Source organism: Panicum virgatum, chromosome 7K (genome assembly GCF_016808335.1).
Source record: "Panicum virgatum strain AP13 chromosome 7K, P.virgatum_v5, whole genome shotgun sequence".
In the NCBI taxonomy this organism is placed as follows: Eukaryota; Viridiplantae; Streptophyta; class Magnoliopsida; order Poales; family Poaceae; genus Panicum; species Panicum virgatum.
This window is the reverse complement of record NC_053142.1, coordinates 34364307-34390151: the sequence shown is the minus strand read 5'-3', so window position 1 is coordinate 34390151 and position 25845 is coordinate 34364307. Positions and strand designations below refer to the sequence as shown.

The window sequence follows — 25845 nt, the reverse complement described above, 5'->3', positions numbered from 1 at the left end:
CTTGGCCTTGTACTGGAAGCGCTTCTTGAGCGACTCCTTGTCGAAGCGTCCTCCCCGGTCACGACTGCGGTGCTTGTGGCGCCGACGCTCCTTGTTGGAGCCTCCCTCGTCGCGGTCGCAGTGGCGGTAGTAGTCGAAGGAGTTGTTCTGGCCATCGCCGGACTTCTTGGGGCAATCGGCGATGAAGTGGTTCAGATCGCTACAGTTGTAGCACCCGGGGTTCTTCTTCCTCTGCCTGTTGTGGTAGACGCGCTGGAACTTGCTGATGAGGAGGCACAAGTCGTCGTCGCCCAGTGTCTCCAGTTGCTCATCTGAAACAGAAGGCAAAGAGGCAAGAGAAAAGCCAAGAGCAGAGTTAGCGTTAGAGCTCGATCCACCACCTGGGCCAGTCACAAGAGCGATGCTCTTGGAAGGTGGGGCACCATTGAGCTTGGCTCGTGTCTGGTTATCCACCTCCGTGGCCTTGAGCTTGCTGAAAAGCTCATTCACGGTCAGAGTCTCATAGCCTGCAGACTCAATGATCGTGTTCACCTTGAGATCCCACACAGAGCGATCAAGTGCGTAGAGCAACTTGAGAGCCTTCTCGTGCTCTGTGTACTCAAGGGCACCAGCAGATCTGTTCACATTGACTTTGTTCATAATCGACTGAAAACGACTGAACATCAAGTCAATTCTCTCACCCGGCTCCTGTGTGAAGTTCTCGTACTCACGCCGGTGAGTCTCGAACAGTCTGGCCTTCACCTGAGGTGTACCCTCGTGGTAGTTCTCAGGGCACGTCCAAATTTTGTGGGCTTCCTGAAAACCCTGGACGCGTGAGAACTCCGCACGAGTAACGTCAGCGAACAAGGCATTGACGGCCTTGGTGTTAGCCTCGTGCTGGGTCACCTGGAGAGGTGTGGTCCGAACAGCAAGCACCTCGTAAAGCTGGTTCGTGGTAATCTCCCAGACATCGGCTCCCATGCTCTGCAGGAAGGCTCTCATGCGAACCTTCCAGTAGGCATAGTCCTCGCCGGAAAACACAGAGATCTTACCAAGACTCGCCATGGTCGCTGAGTGGTTTTCGAACCGGTTAAGGTACTGAAAACCTCAACCGAGCTCTGATACCAATTGAGGGACCGAAGCCGGCGACCAGAGGGGGGGGGTGAATGGGAGCCGATCAAAATTTCTTCGAAATTTGAATCGTCGGCCTATGTCCCAAAATCACCCAACCCCTCAAGCGTTCTGACCAAAGTTTGGAGTAGCTATTGAAAAGCTAAACTAACAAGAAAAGGCCTCGAACGTGCGAGCGAAACCAGGAAGCAAACCGGAAGCGAATCAAGAGAAACCGCAGAACTGATCTGCCAGGACCGGTCTGACCGGTGCACTGGACCGGTCTGACCCGTCGCGGCTGTTCAAAAACTAGCAGACCGGTCTGACCGGTCTTGCCTACCGGTCTGACCGGTGGCACCCAGAAAACCCCCGAAAACTTGGATTCAAATGATGAATCTCAACCAAACGACCACAAAAATCAATGAAACTTGGAGGAAAGCTTCGCCCCTACCCCGTGAACATATCCCTAAGAGATCTCGTCCTAAAGATCAACAAATCTAGAGAATTCGAGGAGAGATCAAGAAGGATTGGGGTTTTCTCAAAAACTCTAGAACTCCAAATCTGAAGAGCTAGCGATTCCAGAAGGTTTGGCACGAGGCTAGAAGCAGAGGAACCACTACAAAGAGCTCATGGAACCGTCGCAATCGTGTGCACCAAAAACAAACCCAAAATCCATCACAAACGGGCACAAAAACGACGAGATTGGATCGATTCAAAAGCCTAGAGGGCACAAGAAGGATGGGGCCTCCTTTCCCAATCAAATCCAATACAAAGTCTCACAAAACCATAATCAAATTCTACTCTAAAGAGAAGAACAGAGGGAGGGAGACACAGGGGCGGCGGCCTGGAGAACAGAATAGTTCACGAACTGATTACAAAAGCCGCTCTTAACCTAACACAAGTGAAGGGGTATTTATACCCGCGGGACCGGTCAGACCGGTACGCTGGACCGGTCAGACCGGTTGGTTAGACTGGTCAGACCGGTGCCAGGGACCGGTCAGACCGGTGCCAGGGACCGGTCAGACCGGTTGGCCTGCAGCACCCCCTGTACACGATCTCATCCGACGGCTGAGGTTCTTTCTTCGAAACAAAGTCTTCTCCGCGATGCCACCATCTTGATGAAGATCAGGTCCGCGGTTTTGGAGTGTCCGCGAAACCCGGGTAGGTGGCCGGTTTTGAGAAAACCGCCAAAACCTCGTGCGCGGGAAGATTTCCACCTCCACGCCGTGGCCCTAGACGCCGTTCCCACCTCTGCCTTCTGACGGCCCTAGACGCCGCCCGACGCCCGTCACCTCCTCGCCCACAGCGAGGCCCTAGACGCCGTCGACGCCCGTCGCCTCCGTCAGTCCCGAGACCGACGCCCGTGCCTCCACGACTTGGCGTCTTCAACTGCCGTCCGCCTCCTTGGTTTTGTGGCACAAACCAAGAAACCCGCCTTCCATCGCCGCTTGCACCCTCGATCCAGGAGTGGACGCCACAGCTGCCGCCTGGTCCGAGCTCCGGTCCCGGCTGCCCTTCACCGCCGTCCACCGCACGGTCCATCGGCCACAGCACCTCCACGGCAGCTCCCCGTCGACACTCGACGCCCGTGTACCTGCAATCCAAAGACCAAGCGCACGATCACACCGCACGGTTGACAATTCAGTCATCACAGGCAGGATAGAGTACTCTCGTTCCTCAATCTCCCCCTTGATGAGTGCATTGTCAACACACCACCTGAAAGCAGAGAAGTGATAAAAAGAGAAGCCAGAAAGTGAAGAACTCAACCAAGTGACACAAAGCTCAGAAAAGCAGAAACAGTCACTTACTCAAGCAGTGATCGATCCCCTAAGACAAGGGCAACGGCTCGACGCAATCGATCAAAAGCCAAAACATGACTCCTCAAAGACAGAGGTAACACTCGACGCAGTCATGCAAGAAGCAGAGGGAAAACGAGGAAACCAGGAGCCAAAACCAAAGCAGAAACTCCCCAAGAAAAGTTTTTCCCTCTCACAAGTGCAACTCTCCCAAAATGATGCACTTTCAAAGCCCTGTGCACAACAGTCTCAAAGCCCTGTGCACAACAGGTTTTTCAAAAATCAAACAAGTCTCACCCATGTTCGATCACTTCTCCCAAAATTCTCCCCCTTGTTGGCACATGCACACATCAAGCCTAAAAAGACCTAAAGCTCCCCCTGAAGCTGAGACTCCCCCTGAACAGATGCTATGCAATGAATGCAATGCAGGAGGTGTAAGTGAAAGCATTCAGGGATACAAGGATATGAGCAACATCTAGTCACAAGCATGTGTGCATCCATAAACAGGACCTGCATCTAGCTCAACAGGGTATATCAAATCAGTCTAGAGTTAGGCAAGTTCTGTTTAGGAGAAATAAAAGCATCACCCATGATCTAGCACCAACAAGTAGGAAATGGAAAGCAGTGCTAATCAAACTCATACAGGTGAGCCAAACCAGCCAAAAAGAAGTTGTCAACATCCTTTTTTCAATTAAATTTATAGCAATCAATTCTTAACGCCAGGGGTTGAAAGCTTGTCATGCTTTACTTAGCAACGAGGCCAAGCCTATGTCAAAGACAATCAGAAGCTTAAAGCACTCATTTCAGTCATGCACAGCCTTGCCCGGGTTCTCACAAGTGCAAAGTGAGCCGTCCCGAAAGCTCGATCAGTGCGACAAGCAATCTCACCTGGATCTTTTCAATCCATTTCAAGAAAAGTTCAAGCAATTTTATCAGATTTAGATCATTTCAAGTATGAATTGCTGAACGAAAAGCTACACTAGCATGAATAAGATAGCAAAGCATATCAACACACCCTAACATGCTAGTAGCCAAGACAGGGTGATCATGTTTTCAGATTTTCAAATCAAAATAGCTTAACTCAGATGATGTCATATACACAGTGGAGCAAGCTATACATGATCAAGTTTATCAACTCACACTAGCAGGCTCTAGAAGATCATAGCAATGTATACAAGAATGCTAGTGCAAGTGAGACAATGCAAAATGCAAATATGTACAATGCATATGTACAATGCAACTACCAAACCTAGAAAACAAAGAGAAGCAAATAAAACCTACAAAGCTAACCAAGGAAAAGTCAGCAATCAAAAGGGGTAACAAACCCCAAGCTCCCCTCGCAAGCGAGCAAAGGTGTCCTGCTCAAGCGGTTTGGTGAGAATATCTGCGGTTTGCCTCTCTGAAGGGACATGGACCAAGTCTATGTGGCCTCTCTCATGGTTATCTCGCAGGAAATGGAACCTGATATCAATGTGTTTGGTTCTGAAGTGTAGGACAGGGTTCTTTGCAATACTAATGGCTGACATGTTGTCTACAAAGATGGGAACCCTACCAAAACTCAATCCATAATCCTGCAAAGTTTGCTTCATCCAAAGGATCTGGGAGCAGCAGCTAGCAGTGGCAACATACTCAGCTTCTGTGGAAGAAAGCGCTACGCTAGCCTGCTTGCGAGAGGACCAAGACACCAAAGATGTACTGAGAAATTGACGCCCTCGATCCAGAAGTGGACGCCACAGCTGCCGCCCGGTCCGAGCTCCGGTCCCAGCTGCCCTTCACCGCCGTCCACCGCACGGTCCATCGGCCACAGCACCTCCACGGCAGCTCCCCGTCGACACTCGACGCCCGTGTACCTGCAATCCAGAGACCAAGCGCACGATCACACCGCACGGTTGACAATTCACTTATCACAGGCAGGATAGAGTACTCTCGTTCCTCACCATGTTGTGCCAGCATGAACACTAAGGCCACCGTGTTAGGGAGTGTCCCCGTCATATTTTGTAGTGTCATGCCCATACGACTTATCAGACGCGGGCCATTTGGACATCAATAGATGAGGTGGGGCTGTGTTGGTGCATGGAGTTCGGGGTGCGGGTCATAGGGTGCGAGCCGTGGACCGGGGGCGGAAGCAGGCACGATGTGGTTTCATTTTAAAGGAGTTCAACCAATCAGGAAGCAAATTATGCAGCAGTTATGCAAAAAAAAAGTGATGAAAGCTGTTTCTGATTCAAAACTTTTGTCACCCAATCTCTCTTTTTTAGTAGTAGAGATTATTTCATTACAAATCATACTTGTAATATCATAATTTTTCATCTCTATGCATTATGCTAGAAATTTCTTAACATCCATGGCAACGCACGGGCATAACACTAATCACATACTAAATCCAAACTAAATTGCTGCCAATGTGTCTGGATCAATTTCAACATACCTATTGAAAAGAGCAAGGCAATCTTCTAGAATATTCTCTACCATGTAAGGAGATATTTAGAAGATTCTCCACCATGCAAGGAGATATTTGCCATAAATCATTCTAGAATTAGTAAAAAGTAAAATTAAAAAATGTTAGAATATTTTAGAATTCTCTAGAAAGAGGACACTTTGTCTTATAGATTGGTCCCTTGGCCTATAAATAGAGACATGTCTCTTACATAACATTCATCCATGAGCATGGTAGATGAGAGGAGGTAGTGCTGGATAGAAAATAGCAATAGAGAAGGCTAGGTTATGATTATTTTAGCCGAGGAACAATTGTAAATCTTAGTTACGCTACCAAAGAGATTACGTAAAATCCTAGTTAGCATGAGCTCATTGCTAGTTAGCCTTGCAGACGACCTACACAAAGATATTCATGATAAGCATACTACATACTAAAATTCTATTAGCATGCGGGTACATACATTGTTATTGTGTGAGAGTTCCAAACTTCATACTTCTCCGCCCTTGAATATAATCATTTTTAGTTTAATCCAAAATCTAAACTCATAGAAAAGAATAATGACAATTAAGATACTAATTTCTTTGGAAATCTATTATGAAACACATTTTCATAGTGTATTCCTTTGATGTGGTAGATGCCTCTTAGCTTCCATATAAACTACAAATGTATACTGACGAGCAGAGACTATAATCAATGGTTAATGTAATTTATGTAACTTGAAATATCCGTAGTTCTGTTTTCTAGTTAACGAAAACCCATTAGCCAAAATTTTGAGTGGTCGGGTGCATTTGTTGACTGTTGAGACTAGACGTCATCCCTAGTCCACGACCGTGCAATTGACAGAGAATGAGAAGCAGTAGAAGCTCCTTATGGCCTATTTGGCCAAAAAAGCGAAACTTAAACATACCCGATCCTAGAAAACCTAACCATCACGTGGCCAACATGTGTGGCTCGATGTAACAGCCTAGGAAATTATAGAGGTGGACGATCCGTCCCTATATGGCGGACTGTCCTCAATTCATCAACATGACCGAGTCAAGTATTTGCCATGTCAACACCCACGGACGGTCCGTGCCCCACTCGCGAACGGTCCACTAATGCATCCCCGATGCGTGTCAAACACGTAGAACTTGGACGCCATGTACCCCCCACAGGCCACATGCAACGGCCCGAGCTCCTTCTCCCCAAAGCACCTCTCTCTCACTCACTCAAACTTCTCTCTCTCTCTCTCTCTCTCTCTCTCTCTCTCCCCCACACCATTGAAGCCCCTCCACCTTGCCGGAGCTTTGCCGGAGGACTTTCGGAGTACGACGTCAACGAGCTGCACCACCTCTACTTCATCTTGTTCCTTGGAGTGAAGCTTCTCCAAGCTTCTTCCCCGACTTCATCCCCTTCCTCAAGTGTGAAGCAAGAAGAACGAGCTCGAGCTCCACCAAGTCACCTACACCATCTTACAGCCCTTGCCAGTGTTGTGACCTCATCCCCTCCCCGATCCCTTCTCATTGCCCTAGGTTTGGAAGCCATGAAGCCATCTAGAGCCTATTCACCATTGAAGACCTAGAGCTTTATAGTCTTAATGCATGTGTGTTTTAGCTACCAAAATAGACTCCCCACACTCCCAGGAACCTTTAGGAAGAAACCCCATCCCAAACTATGGTCGGAATCACCGCCGGCGAACTTGCCGGTGAGCCTCGGCCGTGGTACGGACGGTCCATCCATCATGGCCGAATAGTCTGCTAGTCACCCGACCTGACCAATAGAGCTTCTGGAAATTTTTGGACCTCCAAGAAATTTTTATTTCAGAGGTCTCCCCCCTAGTGGTGGATGGTCCGCAGGTCATTTTTCAACACTAAAATGAACCACATACAAAACATGTTTCTCTGCCAAAACAGTCCGCAGTTGGCCGACAAACAGTCCGCCATTTAGAGCAAAACAGTCTGCTTCTTCTAAGTCAGATGGTCTGCGTTTACTTGTTTACCCTTGCACTTACCCATAAACAATTCACATATTTACCATATGTCTAGCTTCTTGTATCATAGTTTTACAATGTTAAAGCATGCTTTTTCATATCATTGCAGCCTATCATGACATATTTATTTATCAAGCATCATTGCACTTGTGCAGAGACTGTAACGCTGGAGCAAAAGGAGGGTGAGCTAGAGACCGTGGGATATGATACCCCCATTGAGAATAAAGGGAAGCACCTATGCATCTTTTACCCCTTGTTTTGGATCAAAGATGTATATATGTCTTTTTTGCACATGAGTTACTATATGTATCCATGATTGCTTAGAACCTAATTGATGCATTACCATCCTTGCTTAGAACCTTATTTCATAGCTTAGTATGTTTGTTAGGTGTTACGAATTATATGCTTAGCTATGCTTAGCATCGGTAGAAGACGAGAGGTGGCAAGGTCACTACCACTCCTGAGCTAGTTAATTCCATATGATTAGTCAAGGATGGATAAAAGTTGAACAAATAAGAATGATGAACCGGACTCGAGCAAGCATGGTAGGACCATGTTGGGAGTGGAATCCAAATGGATAGGCTTGCTTGGATTGGTTAAGGACCGGTCGTTATTGTTATGATACTTAAACATTTTTCCATACAAACCATATACTAAATAATGGGAATGGTAAGCTAAGTAGCATAAGTCGCACCTTGCCTTGAGCAAATTCAATGTAGGTTGTGATGAAAAGTGTGATCGGCGGTTCCGATGCACTTGTCCCCCCACCCCCACCCCCAGACTGTTCGCTCATAGTTGGATATGGGTATGTCAACGGTTGAGGCATGAATTATATTTATCCTTGGCCCATAGTTGGATATGGGTATGTCAACGGTTGAGGCATGAATTATATTTATCCTTGGCCACGGATATGGTCGTTGGTCTTGTTCTTGTGTGGAAAAAGTTGTACACCCATGTAGGCTTTTGATCTATTACAATAGTCGCGCTCTCAGTCATTGACCAAGCTCTTGTACTTAGACTTCAACGTACATTATCGTAAGAAGGGTTCATGGAAGATTGAGGCCATGATTTATGATCACTTTACTTGTACAATTGTATTGATGTATGATATAGAGATCATAGAGGCTATGTCCATTGCTTATTATAACTTGATCAAAGTTAGATTTTTTTTATGCAAAAATTAAATACCATGATCTTTCCTTGCTACTAACCAAATGCATTTTTCTTGAGGTTAGGCAAGTACATATCCATATTGGATAAGTCCTGCAAGTACATTATGTACTCATGGTGCTATCGTTAAGTTGATGCAAGTGATCCGCAACTGGAGACTGTATTTGGGTAATTCTACCTCGTGGACGGAGGTGCAGGTGGGGAGTCGATGGCTGGTGGCAATGAAAAGGGCACTATCAGCATGCATATAGTGTTAACCTTTGTATTTTGTATTATGTATGGAATAAGTGTTAACCTTTGTATTTTGTATTATGCCTGGTGGCTGCAAAACTCTAAAACTTATGTTATTTACTTTGAACCTCTATGTAATCACTCTGTTCGCTGTTTGATTCCTCCAGCCAGCCAACAATATTTTTCTCTCACACAGCTCCAGCACCAGCCTCCAGCCAACAGTATTTTTCTCTCACACCACTCCAGCACCAGCACAGCGAACAGAGTGAATGTAAACCCTATGAATGGACGCGCTTGTGTGATGATGTTTAATTTATTGTGCTTGTGGAGTGTGTTTCAATCCTGGGCATTGGTTTGACTACCAGGATTGGTTCTCTTTAATTGGGTTAATCAATAGACGATGACTTGATCAAATGCAATCAATTTCAGCTGGTTCCTCACACTCGACTTCACCCATTTCTCAAAAACCAACCTGAATCATCGATCGAACCGGCGGGATGCAACGCAGCCATAAATCAAAATTCAAATTCAAAACGATGTAACTCACCCAGATGAGCCGAATGCCCTGCACGACACGGTGTGACACAATTATGACCTTTCTAGTTGTACATGGGCTATACAAATAGATTGTGCACAACACTACTTGCCTAAAACCATCCTAAACTCAAATCCAAACATAAAAAATGCATACCACGACGTCAAAACGCGAACGATACGTATCCAAAAGCACGAAACTGATTGCCATGCACAATCGAGAGGTGGCAAAAAAATGGACGCACAAACAATAGTTTAATTTATTACAAAGTCAAAATTTCTTGAAAGAATACCGACACGACTCGCTGGTGTACTACAAGCCACGAGTTCCATCCAGTTCCTGCGACGCGCATACACAACTACAGGCACCATACCATCCGTTCAACAACATATCTCGCCCACTTTTTAGGACAACCTATAAGGCTATACCTCCTTCTCACCTGACGCTACTACGCTCACCGGACGAAAACCTTGTTTCCCGTCGGAGGGGACGGAACCGAGAGAGGCTCTCTAGCTCATATCTAGCTCACCAGCTGCTGGTTGCCGCCATAGAACGGGTACGCACCATATGCAGGGGCATACATGTTTGGGTGCGGCACCGGGGAGGCGTAGCCGTATCCTCCATAGAATGGTGTGCCATAGTACATGTTCCTCCTGTTGCCGGAGTCACCCCTAGACTGGAGACAGAGAAGGAAATGGGTGTAAGGGGAAGAAGTTAAAAATGACTGCACAAAAACTTGGTCACTACCTTTCACAACTGTTGGGCAAGCATAAACATGTCAAATATGCAATGCTAAATAGAAAAAGTCAGCTCATGCTAAATTGTAGTATCTCCAGTCAAACTGGTATTTAGTTTGATAAAGGCGAAAGAAGGAGCAATTATGCTGCAGATAAATCAAGTTAACGATCAACAAGACGTTAATCATTCAAGAGATGCTAAGTCAAGGGTACAGCAACATCTCGCGAACTATTTCTTATAGTCAGCTTATTCTTTTACAGGACAGATGAAAAGTACACGGTGAGGGCAACTGCAAGGGCTAATGAACTACTCGTGTGAAGCTCAACACCAGTTTCAGGCTTTGGAGTGGTGTTTCAGATAGCTAGATCGTGTGACCAAGCTAACCAAGAAAATACCATCAAAATGATAATAGGCTGTGGAGGAAGTGGAATATATCAAGCTCCACATGAATACATGATTGGGCTGGTAGTCAGTTATACACTATACAGTAGCTTCATGCAAGAGTATATTATATTATGAACACGGCCTTATAGTGAAATGGTTAGTTTGTGGCATATCCAAAGTTAGGATTAATACTAAGTTTTCCTGAATTGCTGTTAAGTTAGCAAGTCTTTAAATGTTGCAATGCTGCATTTTAACAAACTGATTGCATCAATGGAAACTGATACTACAACAAATTAACAAGTAATTCCACAAAGGAAGGAATAACCCACACCAAAGAAAAAAATGGAAATAGAGGAAGTCTGTCAAACATGACAAACCTGCTTATGTGATGGGCTACGGCCCCATGAAAGGCGAACTGCCTGCTTTCCAATGACTGATCCATTCAATCCTTGTAATGCTTCTTCAGCATCAGTTCTAGAAATATAGTCGCATATCTTAAATATCACTTCAACCAAGTTATGGAGAAAATAAGCAAAACATGTTAATGCTTCAGGTACATACCTGCTAACAAATTGAACAAAGCCACACTGCTTTCCTAGAGGAATTTTTACTGAGGCAAGATCGCCATATTTAGCAAAGGCTTTCCTAAGTTCATCCTCAATAACATTTGGGTCAAGCCCACCAACATATACCTAAAGCAGGTAGACAACCATAGATTAAAAATTATAATACTTCAAGCTGACAAACACCACAGGAAAAAGAGTATCACACACCGTTCTGTTAGAAGAATCGCCATCAGAATGACCAGGAGTCGAGGAGCCAGAATCACCTGAGTAAAGCAGACATCAAATTGAATGAACAAATGATCAAAACCAGAGTGGTTACAGAAAAGAAAGAAAAACACCATAAGGTCGTCTACAAAGAAAATGCATGATATATATAAGATCCTCTGGGCACATTAACTTGATTTCATTTAATCTATCTGTAGCATAATATATAGCAAGTTAGGAACCTAGTTATTCAAGGAGGTTACATGTGTAGTCCTCGAGACAAAAACATATAGACCTATAGATAAATAGCAGAGTGGTAAATGAGAAAAACACAGTTCTATGGTCGAGGAACAGAAAATATGGAATATCTTGCTTTATGGCACAAAACCACATCATTTACGGTCTTGATGTGTCAAGATGCATGAACTTTATGAAATCCATCAGAGCTAGCAAGATCAGCACAGAAGTAGAAACTGCACCAGCAGGACAAGGAGGTGTGATGATCAATGAGGCTTGTGGAGGGGACCTGCCATAGTGCCGCTAGCAAGGGTCTAAGGGAGCCTGCTGGTCAGGGGTTCAAGTGCTCGCTCCAGCAATTTTGTGGTGACTTGTTTCAATCAAGGCCAGGGCAGTTAATCAGATGGTACGATTTTTTATAGCTCACTCTTTTCAAACACTATGGCCATAAAAGAAGGGCTTAGGTGCCACAAGCCAATATACTGGAAGTCTGGAACTTTTCTGTAACTAAAAACATAAAACATGTGTTTCAATAATTTACTCTAAAACCATGTTATCTAGTCGTCCGACTAATCGCGATTAGTCGGGCTTATCGGTCCGGGGACCTCGATAAGGGACTCCGAGTAGGTCTGGGCGACTAATTTCTAGTCGTCCGACTAGTCGTCGATTAATCGCGATTAGTCGGACCGATTAGGTTGAAAAACGATCAGACTTGGAGTTATTTTGTGGGCTGTTTGATTTATGGGCCTGGGCCGGTAGTGGGCTAGTGAGGTGGCCCATTAGGTTTTCGGTATAAAGGAGAGACAGAGCAGCTCCCAGCCGTCCGCCCGCTCCAGACCGACGCCGTTCGCTCGCCGAATCGGCGCCCCGCCCAAAATCGCGCCCCCCTTGGACCGCCGCCGCCTTCTGCACGTCCGCCCTCTGCCGGCGCAGCTGCGGCCTGCAGCTCCCAGCCGTCCGCCCGCTCCAGACCGACGCCATTCGCTCGCCGAATCGGCGCCCCGCCCAAAATCGCGCCCCCCTTGGACCGCCGCCGCCTTCTGCACGTCCGCCCTCCGCCGGCGCAGCTGCGGCCTGCTGCTGCTGCTGCGGAAGGACACGGCGGCCGGCGGCCCTGTTCCTGACTTCCTTCCGCCTCCGCCTCCACCAGCCTTGGGCGCCGGCGTTCCGCAAGACTACCACCAGCAGCAGCACCTGAAGATGAGCTCCTCTTCCTCCGACGGTAAGTGTCATGCTTCTTCTCTGTGCTCTCCCCTCCCCTGCTTTACTATCTGCTCGTGCTTCTTCTTTGTGCTCTCCCCTCCCCTGCTTTACTGATTGCTCATGCTCGAGCTCCGTTTCCCCTCTTGCTTGCTATTCTTCTAGCTTGTTTCTCTCCTCTGCTTAGTGTTATGTGTATGTGCAGAAGTGGATCGACGCCACAGAGCTGTGGAAGTGTTGCTGCCTGAGAATGAAGCAGGTGCCACAGGGACATGGTCATCAGTTGCTGAAACTGCTTGTTCAGCCGCTCCAGATGGCCAATCCCTTGCAGCAAAGGCCATAGCTGCACTACCACCAGATCTTGCGGAGATGGCTCAAGATCCTAAGAGAAAGGCAAGATCTAGTGACCCTGGATGGAAGTATGGGTTCTGGCCAGATGTTCTGAAGAAGGAGATGGTGCAATGCATATTTTGTAAGAAGGTTGTCCCTGCAGGAATCAAAAGGTTTAAGCAGCACCTTGCTGGGGGTTTTGGTGATGCAGTGAAATGTCCAAAAGCTCCAGAGTTGGTTAGGAAAGAGATGCATGCTTACTTGAAGAAGAACTCAAGGACTGTGCTTCTGAATTTGGATGAAGGTGAACAAGGTGAAGCTCAGGAGGGGCAAGAGGGTGGTGAAGCCCAAGAGCAAGCTGGTGAAGTTAAACAACAACCTGCAAGAGTTCCCAGTTCTGGGACAAAAATAAAGCAAGCAAAGATTAAAATTGCTCAAACTGCAATCAGTTCCTTCCTAGTTTCCGGTCCAGTAAAGCCACAGACACAGAAGTACTCCAAGTCCGTAAGTTCCATGCTTTGCGATACACCAGAAGTAGTAGCAAAAAGACATAAATCCAAGACCTCTCGGCCAACTCTTGAGCATTGCACAAAGAAAGATGGAGGCAAAACAAATTGTTGATGACCATGTTGCTGATTTCTTTTATGAGAATGGTATACCATTCAATGCCATCAACTCAAGAAGCTAGGAGATTATGCTTGAGTCCATTGGCCAATATGGTCATGGGTATCGCTCACCAACATACCATGACATTAGGGGTCCGTTGCTTGAAAGGGCTGTTGAAAGGACAGCAATACTAAGGAAGAAACATGAGGAGGCTTGGAAAGAATATGGTTGCACAATCATGTCGGATGGGTGGACAGATACAAGCCATCGCCATCTCATCAACTTTCTTGCCAATAGTCCAGCAGGGACCTTCTTCCTAGGCTCAGTGAATGCTTCAAGTGAGGTAGCAGATGCAAATATGTTAGCAGATTTGTTGGAGAACCAAATTGACAAAGTTGGGAAAGAATATGTAGTGCAGCTAGTCACTGACAATGGAGCCAATTTCAAGGCAGCGGGAAGGATTTTAATGGAGAGGATCCCACATTTGTTTTGGACACCTTGTGCTACACATTGCTTGAATTTGATGTTGCAGGACATTGGAGAGATAAAGGATTTCAACACAGCAATCAATTGGGCAAAGAAACTGTCCAGATTTATCTACAAGCATGGAAGGCTTCTTGATCTTATGAGGGATAAGATAGGTGGAGATCTTGTAAGGCCAGATGTGACTCGCTTTGCTACTTCATATCTCACATTGGCAAGTATGCATCAGCACAAGAATGGTCTGAAAACTTTATTTGTTAGTGATGAATGGCAAGCTAACACCTTGTCTAAAACTGCTAAAGGACAGCAATGTCAAAAAAATGCCCTTTCATTGCCATTTTGGAACAAAGTGGAAAATTGCCTAAGAGCTTCTCAGCCACTCCTTGTTGCTCTAAGAATAGCTGATGGAGATGAGACACCAGCAGCTCCTGAGATCATGGCAGCAATGGATATTGCAAAGAGCTCCATCAAGGAATCTCTGAAAGACAAACCTAGTTTACTTAATGAAGTAATGGGGTGCTATGAGAAGAGGTGGGAAAATCAAATGGAGCAAAAGTTGTATGGTGCAGCCCTATTCTTGAATCCAGGCAAGTTCTTTGCTATAAGGGAAAATGACAGGAGACAAGCTGCAAGGCTAAGGTCCATGTTCAATGATGTTTTCTGGAAGATGGTCTTGGATGATAATGAATGCTAGCCCAGTTGGTTAGTCACTCCGGCGGCACCCCTCAGGTCCTGAGTTCAACTCCCCGTGGGAGCGAATTTCAGGCTGAGGGTAAAAAAATCCCCTCGCTGGCCCCGTGTGCTAAAGCACTGGTTGTGAGACGACCCAGGTCGGCCTGAGGACCCTTACATGGCCCAGGCAGGTAGTTCCCAGGGGTTACGTCTCCTGGTGTCAGGGCGGGGCCAGGGTTCGGGGATTTTCTCGGTCGGGGAAGCCGAGGCTTCTTCTAAAGCTAATACCGGTGGGGCGGTCTTTCCCCACCCGGCCGAGTTTTTTTTTGATAATGAACAGACCAAGATTAGTAAGCAAGCTGATGATTACGAAAGGTCTGAAGGTGATTGCTTCTCAAAGCCATTAGCAATAAGAGATAGAGATAAAAAGAATCCTAGTAAGTAATTCTATAATTGTTTGTATTGCAGTTTCTGTTCTTTTACTTCTCCACTTTCTTTGGTATTGGTAATACTGTTCTTTTACTTCTCCACTGAGCATTGTATTTATATTGCAGTTCTTTGGTGGGGATCATATGGTGGCTTAGCATATGAGCTCCAAAGTTTAGCAAAAAGAATCATAAGTCTTTGCTGTTCGGCATCTGGATGTGAGCTCAGCATCTGGATGTGAGCGTAATTGGAGCGCATTTGCTCATGTAAGTAACTTAGTAGTAAATACTGCTAATAATTAGAGTTTTGTAGCAATATTCCTCACAAACTATTCTGATTTTGTTTTATTTATTTGTGCAGGTCCATACCAAAAAGAGAAACCGATTAGAGCACAAAAGACTGAACAAGTTGGTGTATGTTAGCTACAACCGGAAGATGGCAAATAGATTTCAAAAAATTAGAGAACTCGGTTCCAAAGGAAAGAGATCGAACCCCCTGCTACTTGAAGAGTTTCAATGGGAGAATGAATGGGTTGATGAAAATAGTGAACCAGTTCACACAGGAGCAGCAGCTGATGATGCTGGCAATACTTTGACTTGGGCTCAAGTGGATGTAGCTAGTGAGGCAACTGAAGCTCTACGGGGTCGTGGCTTGCCTAGGGCTGCTGCTGCTCGTGCTGCTGCTACTGTCAGCCATACTTATGCTAGGAAGAGGAAGCGTCCAAGGAAGAAACGAGCTACAGATATTGCTGAAGAAGATGACAGTGATCATGAGATGATAGATGCGGCAAATGACCAGCTTGATGGATCTGATTCAGAAGCAATAATGGATCAAGATCAGGAGGATGCAGATTCTGGAGGATGTGCAATAGCTGCGGCCGGAGGCTTCCAATTGAATTCTGATTTGCTTAATTAGATGCATGGCTGATGGCTGTCTTATTTTGTTGTTGACTTGTTGAACTCTTGAATGGTGTTGTGTTGAGCTGACAGCTGAGCACTTCAGCTTTTGTTGTGTGAAGTGTGAACCAATTTATCAACTATGTAATATGTAGTTATATCCTGAACCTATTTAGTCAGCGGCGGAACCAGAAATTTTGAATAAGGGGGGCCGAGCAGATACTTTATACTATACGTGAGAAACATATCAAGATATATATACGTGTTCCTAATATTTTAGATAGAAAAAATGCTTTACATATGTTCTGTTTGCACTTTACAACTTCGCAGACGTATTGCGAATTTGTATTCTCTTTCTTTCATAAAATAATATCAAATGTCTTCGTTTTTTTAGTTTGACCATGTTTTCTGAAAAAAATTATAACATACTCCCTCCGTCCCACAAAGAGTGTAGTTTTAGGAAATTTCAGACACATTACTTATCTAAACAAATGACTTTGTTACCCCTAATTATTTCTACCAATTATGATTGAAAACCGCATTATTTATTTGGTTTTCTAGAAATGTAGGGTATTCACTACCGGAAAACGGTATTTTGCCGTGTGCTAGAATCTTCGCCGTGTGCATTATTTCGGGCACACGACGAAGACCTCTTTTACCGTGTCGCCAGAAGAACACACGGCAAAGCAAAAACACACAGGAAACCTTACTCTTCGCCGTGTGCCAAGGGCCAGCACACGGCAAACCTTGCTCTTCGCCGTGTGCCAGAACCAAGGACACACGGCGAAGTCTGAAAGTTCACCGTGTGTCCACGGTGCAGACACACGGCGAACAGACGCCGACGCCGTCAGCTAGCCCGGACGGCGTCTTCTCGCTTTTTTTCGCCGTGCGCCTATATATACACACGGCGAAAAGGTTCGCCGTGTGCGCGACTTTTGACACACGGCAAACAAGGGCTTCGCCGTCCCTGTAGCTGCCGTCGGCGCTTTGCCATCGGCGAACAGAAATGTCATGCTACTTTAATTATTAGCACATATTTAGTTAACCAAATAGAGTCCCAATACTTAATAATTAGGGTAATTAGGGGTAGGAGAGTCTTTTATATAGCCATAATTTATTCTAAAAACTCCAGAATGCCTTATATTTGGTGACGGAGGGAGTAATATTGGAGTCTTCGGGTTGGATTTGACTAGTATTTAGCTAGCTGCCTAGGTAGATGTGTATACGTGCACTGTTCAATATGTGTTGTTGGGTTTGTTAAGGACGATGGCCGAAAAACTTAAGTACAAAGCATCGTTGCATTGATTGACCTTTGTGTTGGGCTTTAGAATATAGGTAGGGGTTAAAAATTTTCACTGATTTTAGGGGGGCCGTGGCCCCTGCTCGCCCCCCTGGTTCCGCCGTTGTATTTAGTTATCAAGTCATGTGCTTTTTAAAAAATATATATTTATTCTTTGCTCTTCTGTTGTACTACACTACTACTATTATGTTCTTACTATATGGCTTATTCTTTGCTACTTACTTCAGTTCTTTTCTTTGTAATTTCAGATTCAACAGCAAATCAGCGAGGATATGGACTATGGGACAGGAATGCAGAGTTCTGGACAGTTCACAAATCATCTCTCACAAGTAAGTGAAAAATCGACCATCATTGTTGCCTTTGTGCTTGCTTTTTATTAAGTAATATGTAGTACATATATCATATCGGTCCTGGGACACATCGGACGACTAGGCAGACGACTAGGACCGACTAGGCTCGACTAATCGGCCTGGTCGACGACTAATCGCGACTAGTCGTCTTATCGGTCTCATGGCGACTAGGTCCGACTAGACGATTTGAAAACATTGCTCTAAAATACTTTAGGATCCTAGGAGGTGATAGGGAAAAAAGAAGCGATTTTCAGAATGTTTGAAGCAGTGGTTATTAAGATGTGGTCATTAATAAGAGTCATCAATAAACACGGATTAGGCCATAGGTCTAGAAATAATGAAAGACAGATAGGCACCTCCTCCGGTCAGGTGCAGGCTGTTCAGTCACTTACGCAATCAGTTTGGCCCAATGCTTGCAGACAATAACAAAATACATGTCTGCTAGTGTTCAACTTGCATATGCAGTCTGGCATGAAGGGACTAAGCATGCTAGCAAACAAAAAATAGAGGACGTAGGTAGTTGTCTATGCTGAGAAGAACCGCTTAAAAATGTTTTGAACAATTTTAATCCCAAAACGTTTATATGTAATATATCCATGCCACATTTACCAAAACAATTTCTATAAAATACAATTTGAAGGATAACACAAGACCTTCACTGGATTGATAACCAGGCCAAGCCTGATAACATCCCATTCCATAAAATAACTGAGTATTAGTTGGACCATTCATTGAACAAAGTACACAAGTCTATGGTTGAATGAAAGAGGCTGTTCAATTTCAGATTGCTGTAATGAAAGATGAACATACCTGAAGATCTTCTGGGAGTAGCAGGTCCAATGCGAATTGGCCTAGTAGAACAATATACACCATTCATTTCAGACATTGCGTGAGATTTGTCATTATCATCTCCAAACCTAACAAATCCATAGCCCCTAGAGCGGCTTGTGTTTGCATCAATAATAACTTTAGCTCCTTTCACCGATCGGTACTTGCTAGCAAAAAGCTCCATCAGCATTTCATCGGTAACATCAGCAGCTAGATCACCAACAAATATCGAGTGATCAGAAGCTACTTCAGATCGCTTTTCACCCATACTATATGATGCCCAGTTTAACTTAAATGCTCTATCGGTGTTAGGCATCACATGACCAGTAAAATTCTGAAGAGCTTTTTCTGCAGATGAGTGAGAAAAGAACTCCACAAATCCATACCCCTCCGATTGTCCAGTTTGCCTATTCCGGATAACTTTTATTGTCACTACCTACAAAAAAGTGAAGTGGCAGAAGGCAATAAGATTACTGATCAGAGAGTTGGTAAGCATGAACACACAAACACAAAAAGAAAGAAGAAATTGTAAATGATGCCCAAACGGCAGGTATCTTATTTGCAGTTGATAAAAAATGAAAGTGGCCATTTTAGATTTGTTTCAAGAAAGGTTCCTGGCAGCTATTACTAGCTAGTACAAAAACAAGAATGGATACAAGCTGCTTTGTCCAATTAAATCTGTTCCTAAACAGGCATTGTATCAGTATCCATCAGAACGACCATAAGATCAAGCATCTTTTCCCTTGCTGTCAACATCAGTGAGCATATCCGAAAAAGGATAATTGTCCAAGGCTGCAATTATTGATTCCTTTTGCACCTCCAAAAGTTAATTATACTAATACAGTATCTACCAAGGTGAAGCAACTAGCTTGGCCCATTCCAAATGTATATCAATCATCAAGCATCAGGACCATTTCCTCCAAGTTAATTATATGTATAAATCCTACCAGAGGTCGGCACGTTTGTCACCACCCACGCACCAATTCTAAATGAATACGACGACCCCTTCTTCTTCTATAATCTATAAGGAAAAAAATAACACGGAGAAAATAACGTTTTGAAGCGGCTACACGGCTCACAGGAGATATAAATGACCAAACAAAAAGGAGCATCCCATCCGTACTGAATTGAATGACCTCAAAGTTGGCGCCTTAAGCATCTTTGCACGTCTAATTCCAAAAATATCGCACCTTTTATTCGCATCAAGCAACAATCAAGCGGAATTTTAAGCTTCTACGTCAATCCGAGGCAAAAACACACGAATCAACGCGCGGAAATGGTATAAATCTAGCTGTATTCCAGAGATCTAGCACGGAGGAGTCCGGATCGGGAGAGACGCAAACCTCGCCGCTGGGCCCGAAGCAGCTGTGTAGGTAGTTCTCGTCCATCCAGTACTGGAGGTCGCCAACCCAAATCGTCTTATTCTCCTCGCACCCGTTCCCGCCGGATCCGGCCGCGGGCGGGGTCGGCGTGCGGCGCCCTGCCGCAGCTTGTGGCGGCGGGGGCGGCCCAGCGGCGAAGTGCTTGGCGAACTGCGGCGGCGGCGGCGGCGCGGCCACCATGGGCGGCGGCGGCGGGTACGGTATGACGACCCACCGCGGCTGCGGCATGTGGTGGTGCGGAGGCGCGTGCTGTGGCGGCGCATGGGGGTGCGCGTGAGGGTGGTGAGGCGGCACGGCCGCCTGGGAGTCGGTGGTGGTCGCCGCCATCTGCATCGCCACCGCAGCCGCCGAGGAGGTGGGTCGTGTGGGATTGGAGGGGCTCGCGAGGGTGGAGGGCGGAAAAGAGAGGGAGCTCGTGGTTGGGGTGAGGCTGAATATATACCGGGTTAGAAATGGATCTGCGCCGTCAGATCTTGGAGTTCGTTATGCCGTCGGCCGTCTGATTGCGAGGGTGAGTGGCTGACGTGTGGGGCGGCATGTGGGTCTGTGTGGTTCCGGCAGTGATGTGCGTGAGGAAACCACATCACCTTGCCTTTCTGTGCGTGTTCTTTGTTCTGCCTATTTATTACGTCTAAAACTGCAAACACAAAAGTATTAAGCTTCATTTAACCAGTAACATAATTAGGAATTGCTCCATGTTTGTGAGTAGAGTACAATATTAGTATAACTAGATCAAAATATAAATACGGTGGAAGATGTACAAAAGTTGCGCGTGTACTTATGTGCGAGATGTTCCAAAAACCGTTATCATCAAAATAACACACGGTGGAAGATATGCAAAGGTTGCGCGTGTGCTTCTGTGTGAGCTTAGTTCCAAAAATCGTTATCATCAAAACATAACACGGTGGAAGATATACAAAAGTTATGTGTGAGTTTAGTTGTTCCAAAAACCACTATCATCTTCACGTGGGAAACTTTTATGCACGTTTTGAGACCACCATGTGCAATTTAATGTTGAGAAAAATAGAAACCCAACATTGGGGGATAAAATTATCAACCTTCTACTGAACTCTAATCCGGACTGTTATTTTTTTAAATTGAGTATTCAAACTCCATGGTTAAGGTCATAAGTATTGTATAATACACTCAATCAGTGGGATGGTGATATTGATCGCATAAGCTTCTATTTTTATTGCTGTTATGAAATTCAATCTACATATCATGTTTCTCATGCATGATGAATCCATTTTATTATACAATTTTCTACTTGAATCGGTCTATACCATTTCTACCAAACACTCTTTACCTGGGTTTGCATTTTTTGAATTGAAGTATATACACTTATCTAGCTTTTGTGTTCTGCTGTTCGTGTGTTTGAATAGTAATTGGCCTTGAATTTTCTTTTGTACTTTCCTGCGCTTCTAATAGCATTTTTTCTATAAACTTTTAATGGGCATAAGTTAGCATAAACACTACAAGATCCTACATGCCACGGAGGTTGAATTGCTCTATTTTTAGAAGAAGAAGCACATAAGCACCTGATTTGGAAGCACATGACATTATAAGTTATATGTTCATCTCACATTATACCTCTTGCTATACGCTTTTAAACAACATGAGTACATTTTTTTCATAAAGAAAATTTGTTATTCTTGTATGTGCATCTGTGAATGCATGTAGCTAAAGAAGAGTATATCTACAAATGGCTTTATTTAGGCAACACGACCAAGAAGGTCCACTAATCAACCGATGCGCTATATGCCTATATTTAGTGGTACAATATTGACCGAACCGATTTGATGACTTATTATCCGCAGGTCGTTGTTAAACATAACATGACATTATATATACCAAGGCTAAATATTGTGTAAAAATGCCACATCGGGAATTTCATTGGTTTACAAACTTTTATTCTTTCAAATAGTGACCTTCAAGAAACGATACATGCATGGAAAAGCTGATGGACCCCTAGCTCATGAGAACTATTAGTGTGTAACCAAACTACCTTTGTTATTAAGCGCTTGGAAAGTTAGCCTAGAAGTTGTCTTTCCCCTCCCGGACGTGATCTCCCATTATTCTAGATCAACAGCCGGAGAGAAGAAAAAAAAAAGGGGGGGGGGGGGGGGGGGGCGTGGGCGATCGTGACAGCCGGGCGGGCCGCGCTTTTGCATCGAGCTAGCGAGCTGACGACAGTGCCCGCCCATGCAAGCGCCCGTGCACCCACCCCACGGCCGACGGGTGGAACAAGCTTGTAGCTAGCAAACGTGCGCTTTGCTTCCCCCGCCCGCGCCGTGTTGCTTGGCTTTTATGCGAAACTTCGCTGGTCCACGGCCACTTCGTTCACCCGTTCCTCCCAGCGTTTTGGACCAACCGATGGGTGCCTGGCCAACCGCGCCGACCCGGCCGACGGCCGGCTCCCGCTCCTGCTCCCGTCGTCCACCAACCGGGAGCACGGAATTGTGAAGGAGCACGTCGCGGTCGTCGCCGGCTGCAAGCGCAAGCGCGACCACCTCGGGATGACGGGGCCCAGGCAGGCAGGCAGGCCCCGGTTCCGTGGCCGATCACGGCTCGTGGACACATGCCGCGCCGCTGGAGAGAGCGGCGGCGACGAGACGGGCTGACGGGGCGCGCGAGCCGGGTCGACAGCGGTTGACCCGGGCGGCCCCAGCTGCAGCTGCCTGGCAGGAGCTGGAGGAGAGGGCGTCCACGCACCACGTCTCGATCGGGGCACCGGGCGGTGTCGGGTCGGGGCGGCGACCTGCGGGATCCGGGGTTGGTCGCCGTCAGATCTAGGGATCGTTTCGGTCCGAGGTTCGCGCGCGGCCTGTGAGTGAACGTGCTAGCCTGTGCAGATCCTGCGTGTAGGCACGATGGCTTGGACTCCCGGTCAGAGCCAGACAGCCAGTGACAGGATCCCGGACGGGAGCGATGCTGGCTGCCTCGTCGGCTCTCGAGTCGGTGCGCGCGCGCAGCAGGTGGTATATTTCTCAGGTTCAGGGCGACAGCCTGCAATAGTCCGTGTGCTCAAGGAGGCGACGCAGTTTGTCCCTGGCCTCCCTGTCCCTGGATCGCCGTGTCCTGTTTAGAATTTTTTTTACCGGTCCGACGAAACCGCCACCTTCGGTTCTGGTAAACCGGACCGGTTCGACCGGTTACCGGAAAAAACCAGTCAAATTCAAATTTTAAATAAAAAACGGCAGTTCACACGGTTTCCACCGGTTAGCCGATCGGTTTGACCAGTTTACCGGTCCGGTTTGACCGATTACCAGTCGGTTTAAGTGGTAACCGGCCAAATTCAATTTTTTTCTTTTTTTGGTTTAAATTCAAATGCCCACAAAGTATACTAAATGAATGATTGTATAACATGTTTTAGCCTAAATAAACCCTCCAATGCAATGTATAACATGTTTTACATTGTATTTGTATACTTTTGTATGCACGTTTTTTTTGTTTAACTTCAAATGCTCGCAAAGTATACTAAATGAACGAATATTTGAAAAAAATTGACACCATTAGATTCGTCGCAACTTGAAGTATTTTTAGGAATTTTTAGAAATATTTTCATTTTTTGAATTCAAATTTAAAATTTGAATTTGGACCGGTTTGAAACCAGCCGGAACCGAAACGGTCCGGACCGGTTACCGCGGTAACCGGACCGGTTTGACCGGTTACGGCGTGCGTGCATGCATTCCCGCATGCATCCTCCGATCCATCCCCAGCTCGCCTCGCTCACTTCGCACCCACGAACGCCGCGATCCTGCCGAGCAGCCGCTTCGCCTCCTCCATCTCGGGATCCAGCAGGTGGAACACGTGGCCGACCCCCTCCGACTCGAACAGCTCCACCGCCGGCGGCTGCTCGCCGCGCTGCTTCTTCGCCCGCGCCACGGCCTCCGCGTACGCCACTCCGCGCCACCGCAGGTGGTCCCCCTCCGCCACGCACACCAACACCCTCTCGCACGCCAGGCCCTCTAGACCCGGCGCAGCGGGCGCCGTCGGGTTCATCCTGGGGTCGTCCACGCCATCGGCCGCGCCGGGGCACACCAACTCCCACAGGTGCTTCTTCCTGCCGCGCCGCGCCTCCTCCGCGCGCTTCCTCTGGCTTCTATACTCTCTCTCCCCGCCGACGGGCTCCTTGCCCCAGAAGGCCAGAACCACGGGTGGATCAGGATCAGCACGGCGCCCCTGAGGCCGGCGCCCTGCCGGATGTCCGGGTGCATGGCGAGGTGGTGGAAGATGTTGCCGCCGGCGCTGTCGCCGGCCAGGAACACGCGGGCGGGGTCGCCGTGCGCCGCGAGCCACGGGTCCGCCGCGGCGAGCACCCACTCCAGAGCCGCGAGGGAGTCCTCGTACGCGGCGGGGAGCGGGTGCTCCGGCGCGAGGCGGTAGTCCACGGACACCACGACCGGCGCGACGGCGGGGCAGGCCGCGGCGAGGTCGTTGAGGTCTTGAGGAAGCGGTGGTACACGCAGGAGGCCGCCGACCCCATCACGAACCCGCCGCCGTGGAAGTAGACGACCACGGGGAGCCTGGCCTTCATCGTGTCAGTGTCGCCGCCGCCGCCCGCGCCGCTGGTGCCGGGCGGGAGGTACAGCCGCACGAAGGAGGTGGAGAGGGGCACGTCCCTGGACCATGGTTTTAAATCGCCGGCTGAGACATTTAGCGGCAAGGCTACCGTTACGGCGTTTAGCGGGCTATAGCCGGCATTTAGCGGGCTATAGCCGGTTTTAGCGGGCTAAATGCCATAGCGGTGATCCTTCCTAGAAGCTATAGCCGTCTGTAGCGGAAGCTATAGCCGGCTATTTAAAACCTTGCCCTGGACTCGACGCCCGTGGCGGCGTCGAGGCCCGGCGGGACGAGGCGGCCGCTCCTGTAGACCAGGAGGAGCGGGGAGAAGTCGTGGACGACCTCGTCGTCGTCGCCGTCGCTTCCCACGGCAACCGTGGCGCCCGTCATTCGTGTGCAAGGGTGACTACTCGTCGGAGAGGGTCCGCGCGCTGTGGCTTCTGGTCTCAAGCTAGCTTCGGTCAGTGTGGCCGCTACTTGTTGACGCCACTGAGAAGAGATGATGGGTGCTGGCGTCAACGGCGGAACCAGGGGGGGCGAGCAGGGGCCACGGCCCCCCCCTAAAATCAGTGAAAATTTTTAACCCCTACCTATATTCTAAAGCCCAACACAAAGGTCAATCAATGCAACGATGCTTTGTACTTAAGTTTTTCGGCCATCGTCCTTAACAAACCCAACAACACATATTGAACAGTGCACGTATACACATCTACCTAGGCAGCTAGCTAAATACTAGTCAAATCCAACCCGAAGACTCCAATATTACTCCCTCCGTCACCAAATATAAGGCATTCTGGAGTTTTTAGAATAAATTATGGCTATATAAAAGACTCTCCTACCCCTAATTACCCTAATTATTAAGTATTGGGACTCTATTTGGTTAACTAAATATGTGCTAATAATTAAAGTAGCATGACATTTCTGTTCGCCGATGGCAAAGCGCCGACGGCAGCTACAGGGACGGCGAAGCCCTTGTTTGCCGTGTGTCAAAAGTCGCGCACACGGCGAACCTTTTCGCCGTGTGTATATATAGGCGCACGGCGAAAAAAAGCGAGAAGACGCCGTCCGGGCTAGCTGACGGCGTCGGCGTCTGTTCGCCGTGTGTCTGCACCGTGGACACACGGTGAACTTTCAGACTTCGCCGTGTGTCCTTGGTTCTGGCACACGGCGAAGAGCAAGGTTTGCCGTGTGCTGGCCCTTGGCACACGGCGAAGAGTAAGGTTTCCTGTGTGTTTTTGCTTTGCCGTGTGTTCTTCTGGCGACACACGGTAAAAGAGGTCTTCGTCGTGTGCCCGAAATAATGCACACGGCGAAGATTCTAGCACACGGCAAAATACCGTTTTCCGGTAGTGAATACCCTACATTTCTAGAAAACCAAATAAATAATGCGGTTTTCAATCATAATTGGTAGAAATAATTAGGGGTAACAAAGTCATTTGTTTAGATAAGTAAT

The 25845-nt window shown here is 47.0% G+C and overlaps 1 protein-coding gene and 1 pseudogene across 1 annotated transcript; both read right to left on the bottom strand.

Annotated features, from left to right (window-relative positions):
* Positions 1–9451: 9451 nt before the first annotated feature.
* Positions 9452–20238, bottom strand: LOC120641173 (polyadenylate-binding protein RBP47-like). The gene is made up of 6 exons (XM_039917169.1): positions 19791–20238; positions 18430–18883; positions 11123–11178; positions 10911–11041; positions 10727–10823; positions 9452–9903 (listed from the first exon to the last, which is right to left on the bottom strand). Exons 1-6 carry the CDS (start codon positions 20160–20162, stop codon positions 9748–9750), a joined length of 1266 nt encoding a protein of 421 aa, XP_039773103.1. The 5' UTR covers positions 20163–20238; the 3' UTR covers positions 9452–9747.
* Positions 20239–23558: 3320 nt separating this feature from the next.
* On the bottom strand, positions 23559–24782 carry LOC120640165 (annotated as a pseudogene).
* Between the last annotated feature and the right edge of the window lie 1063 nt (positions 24783–25845).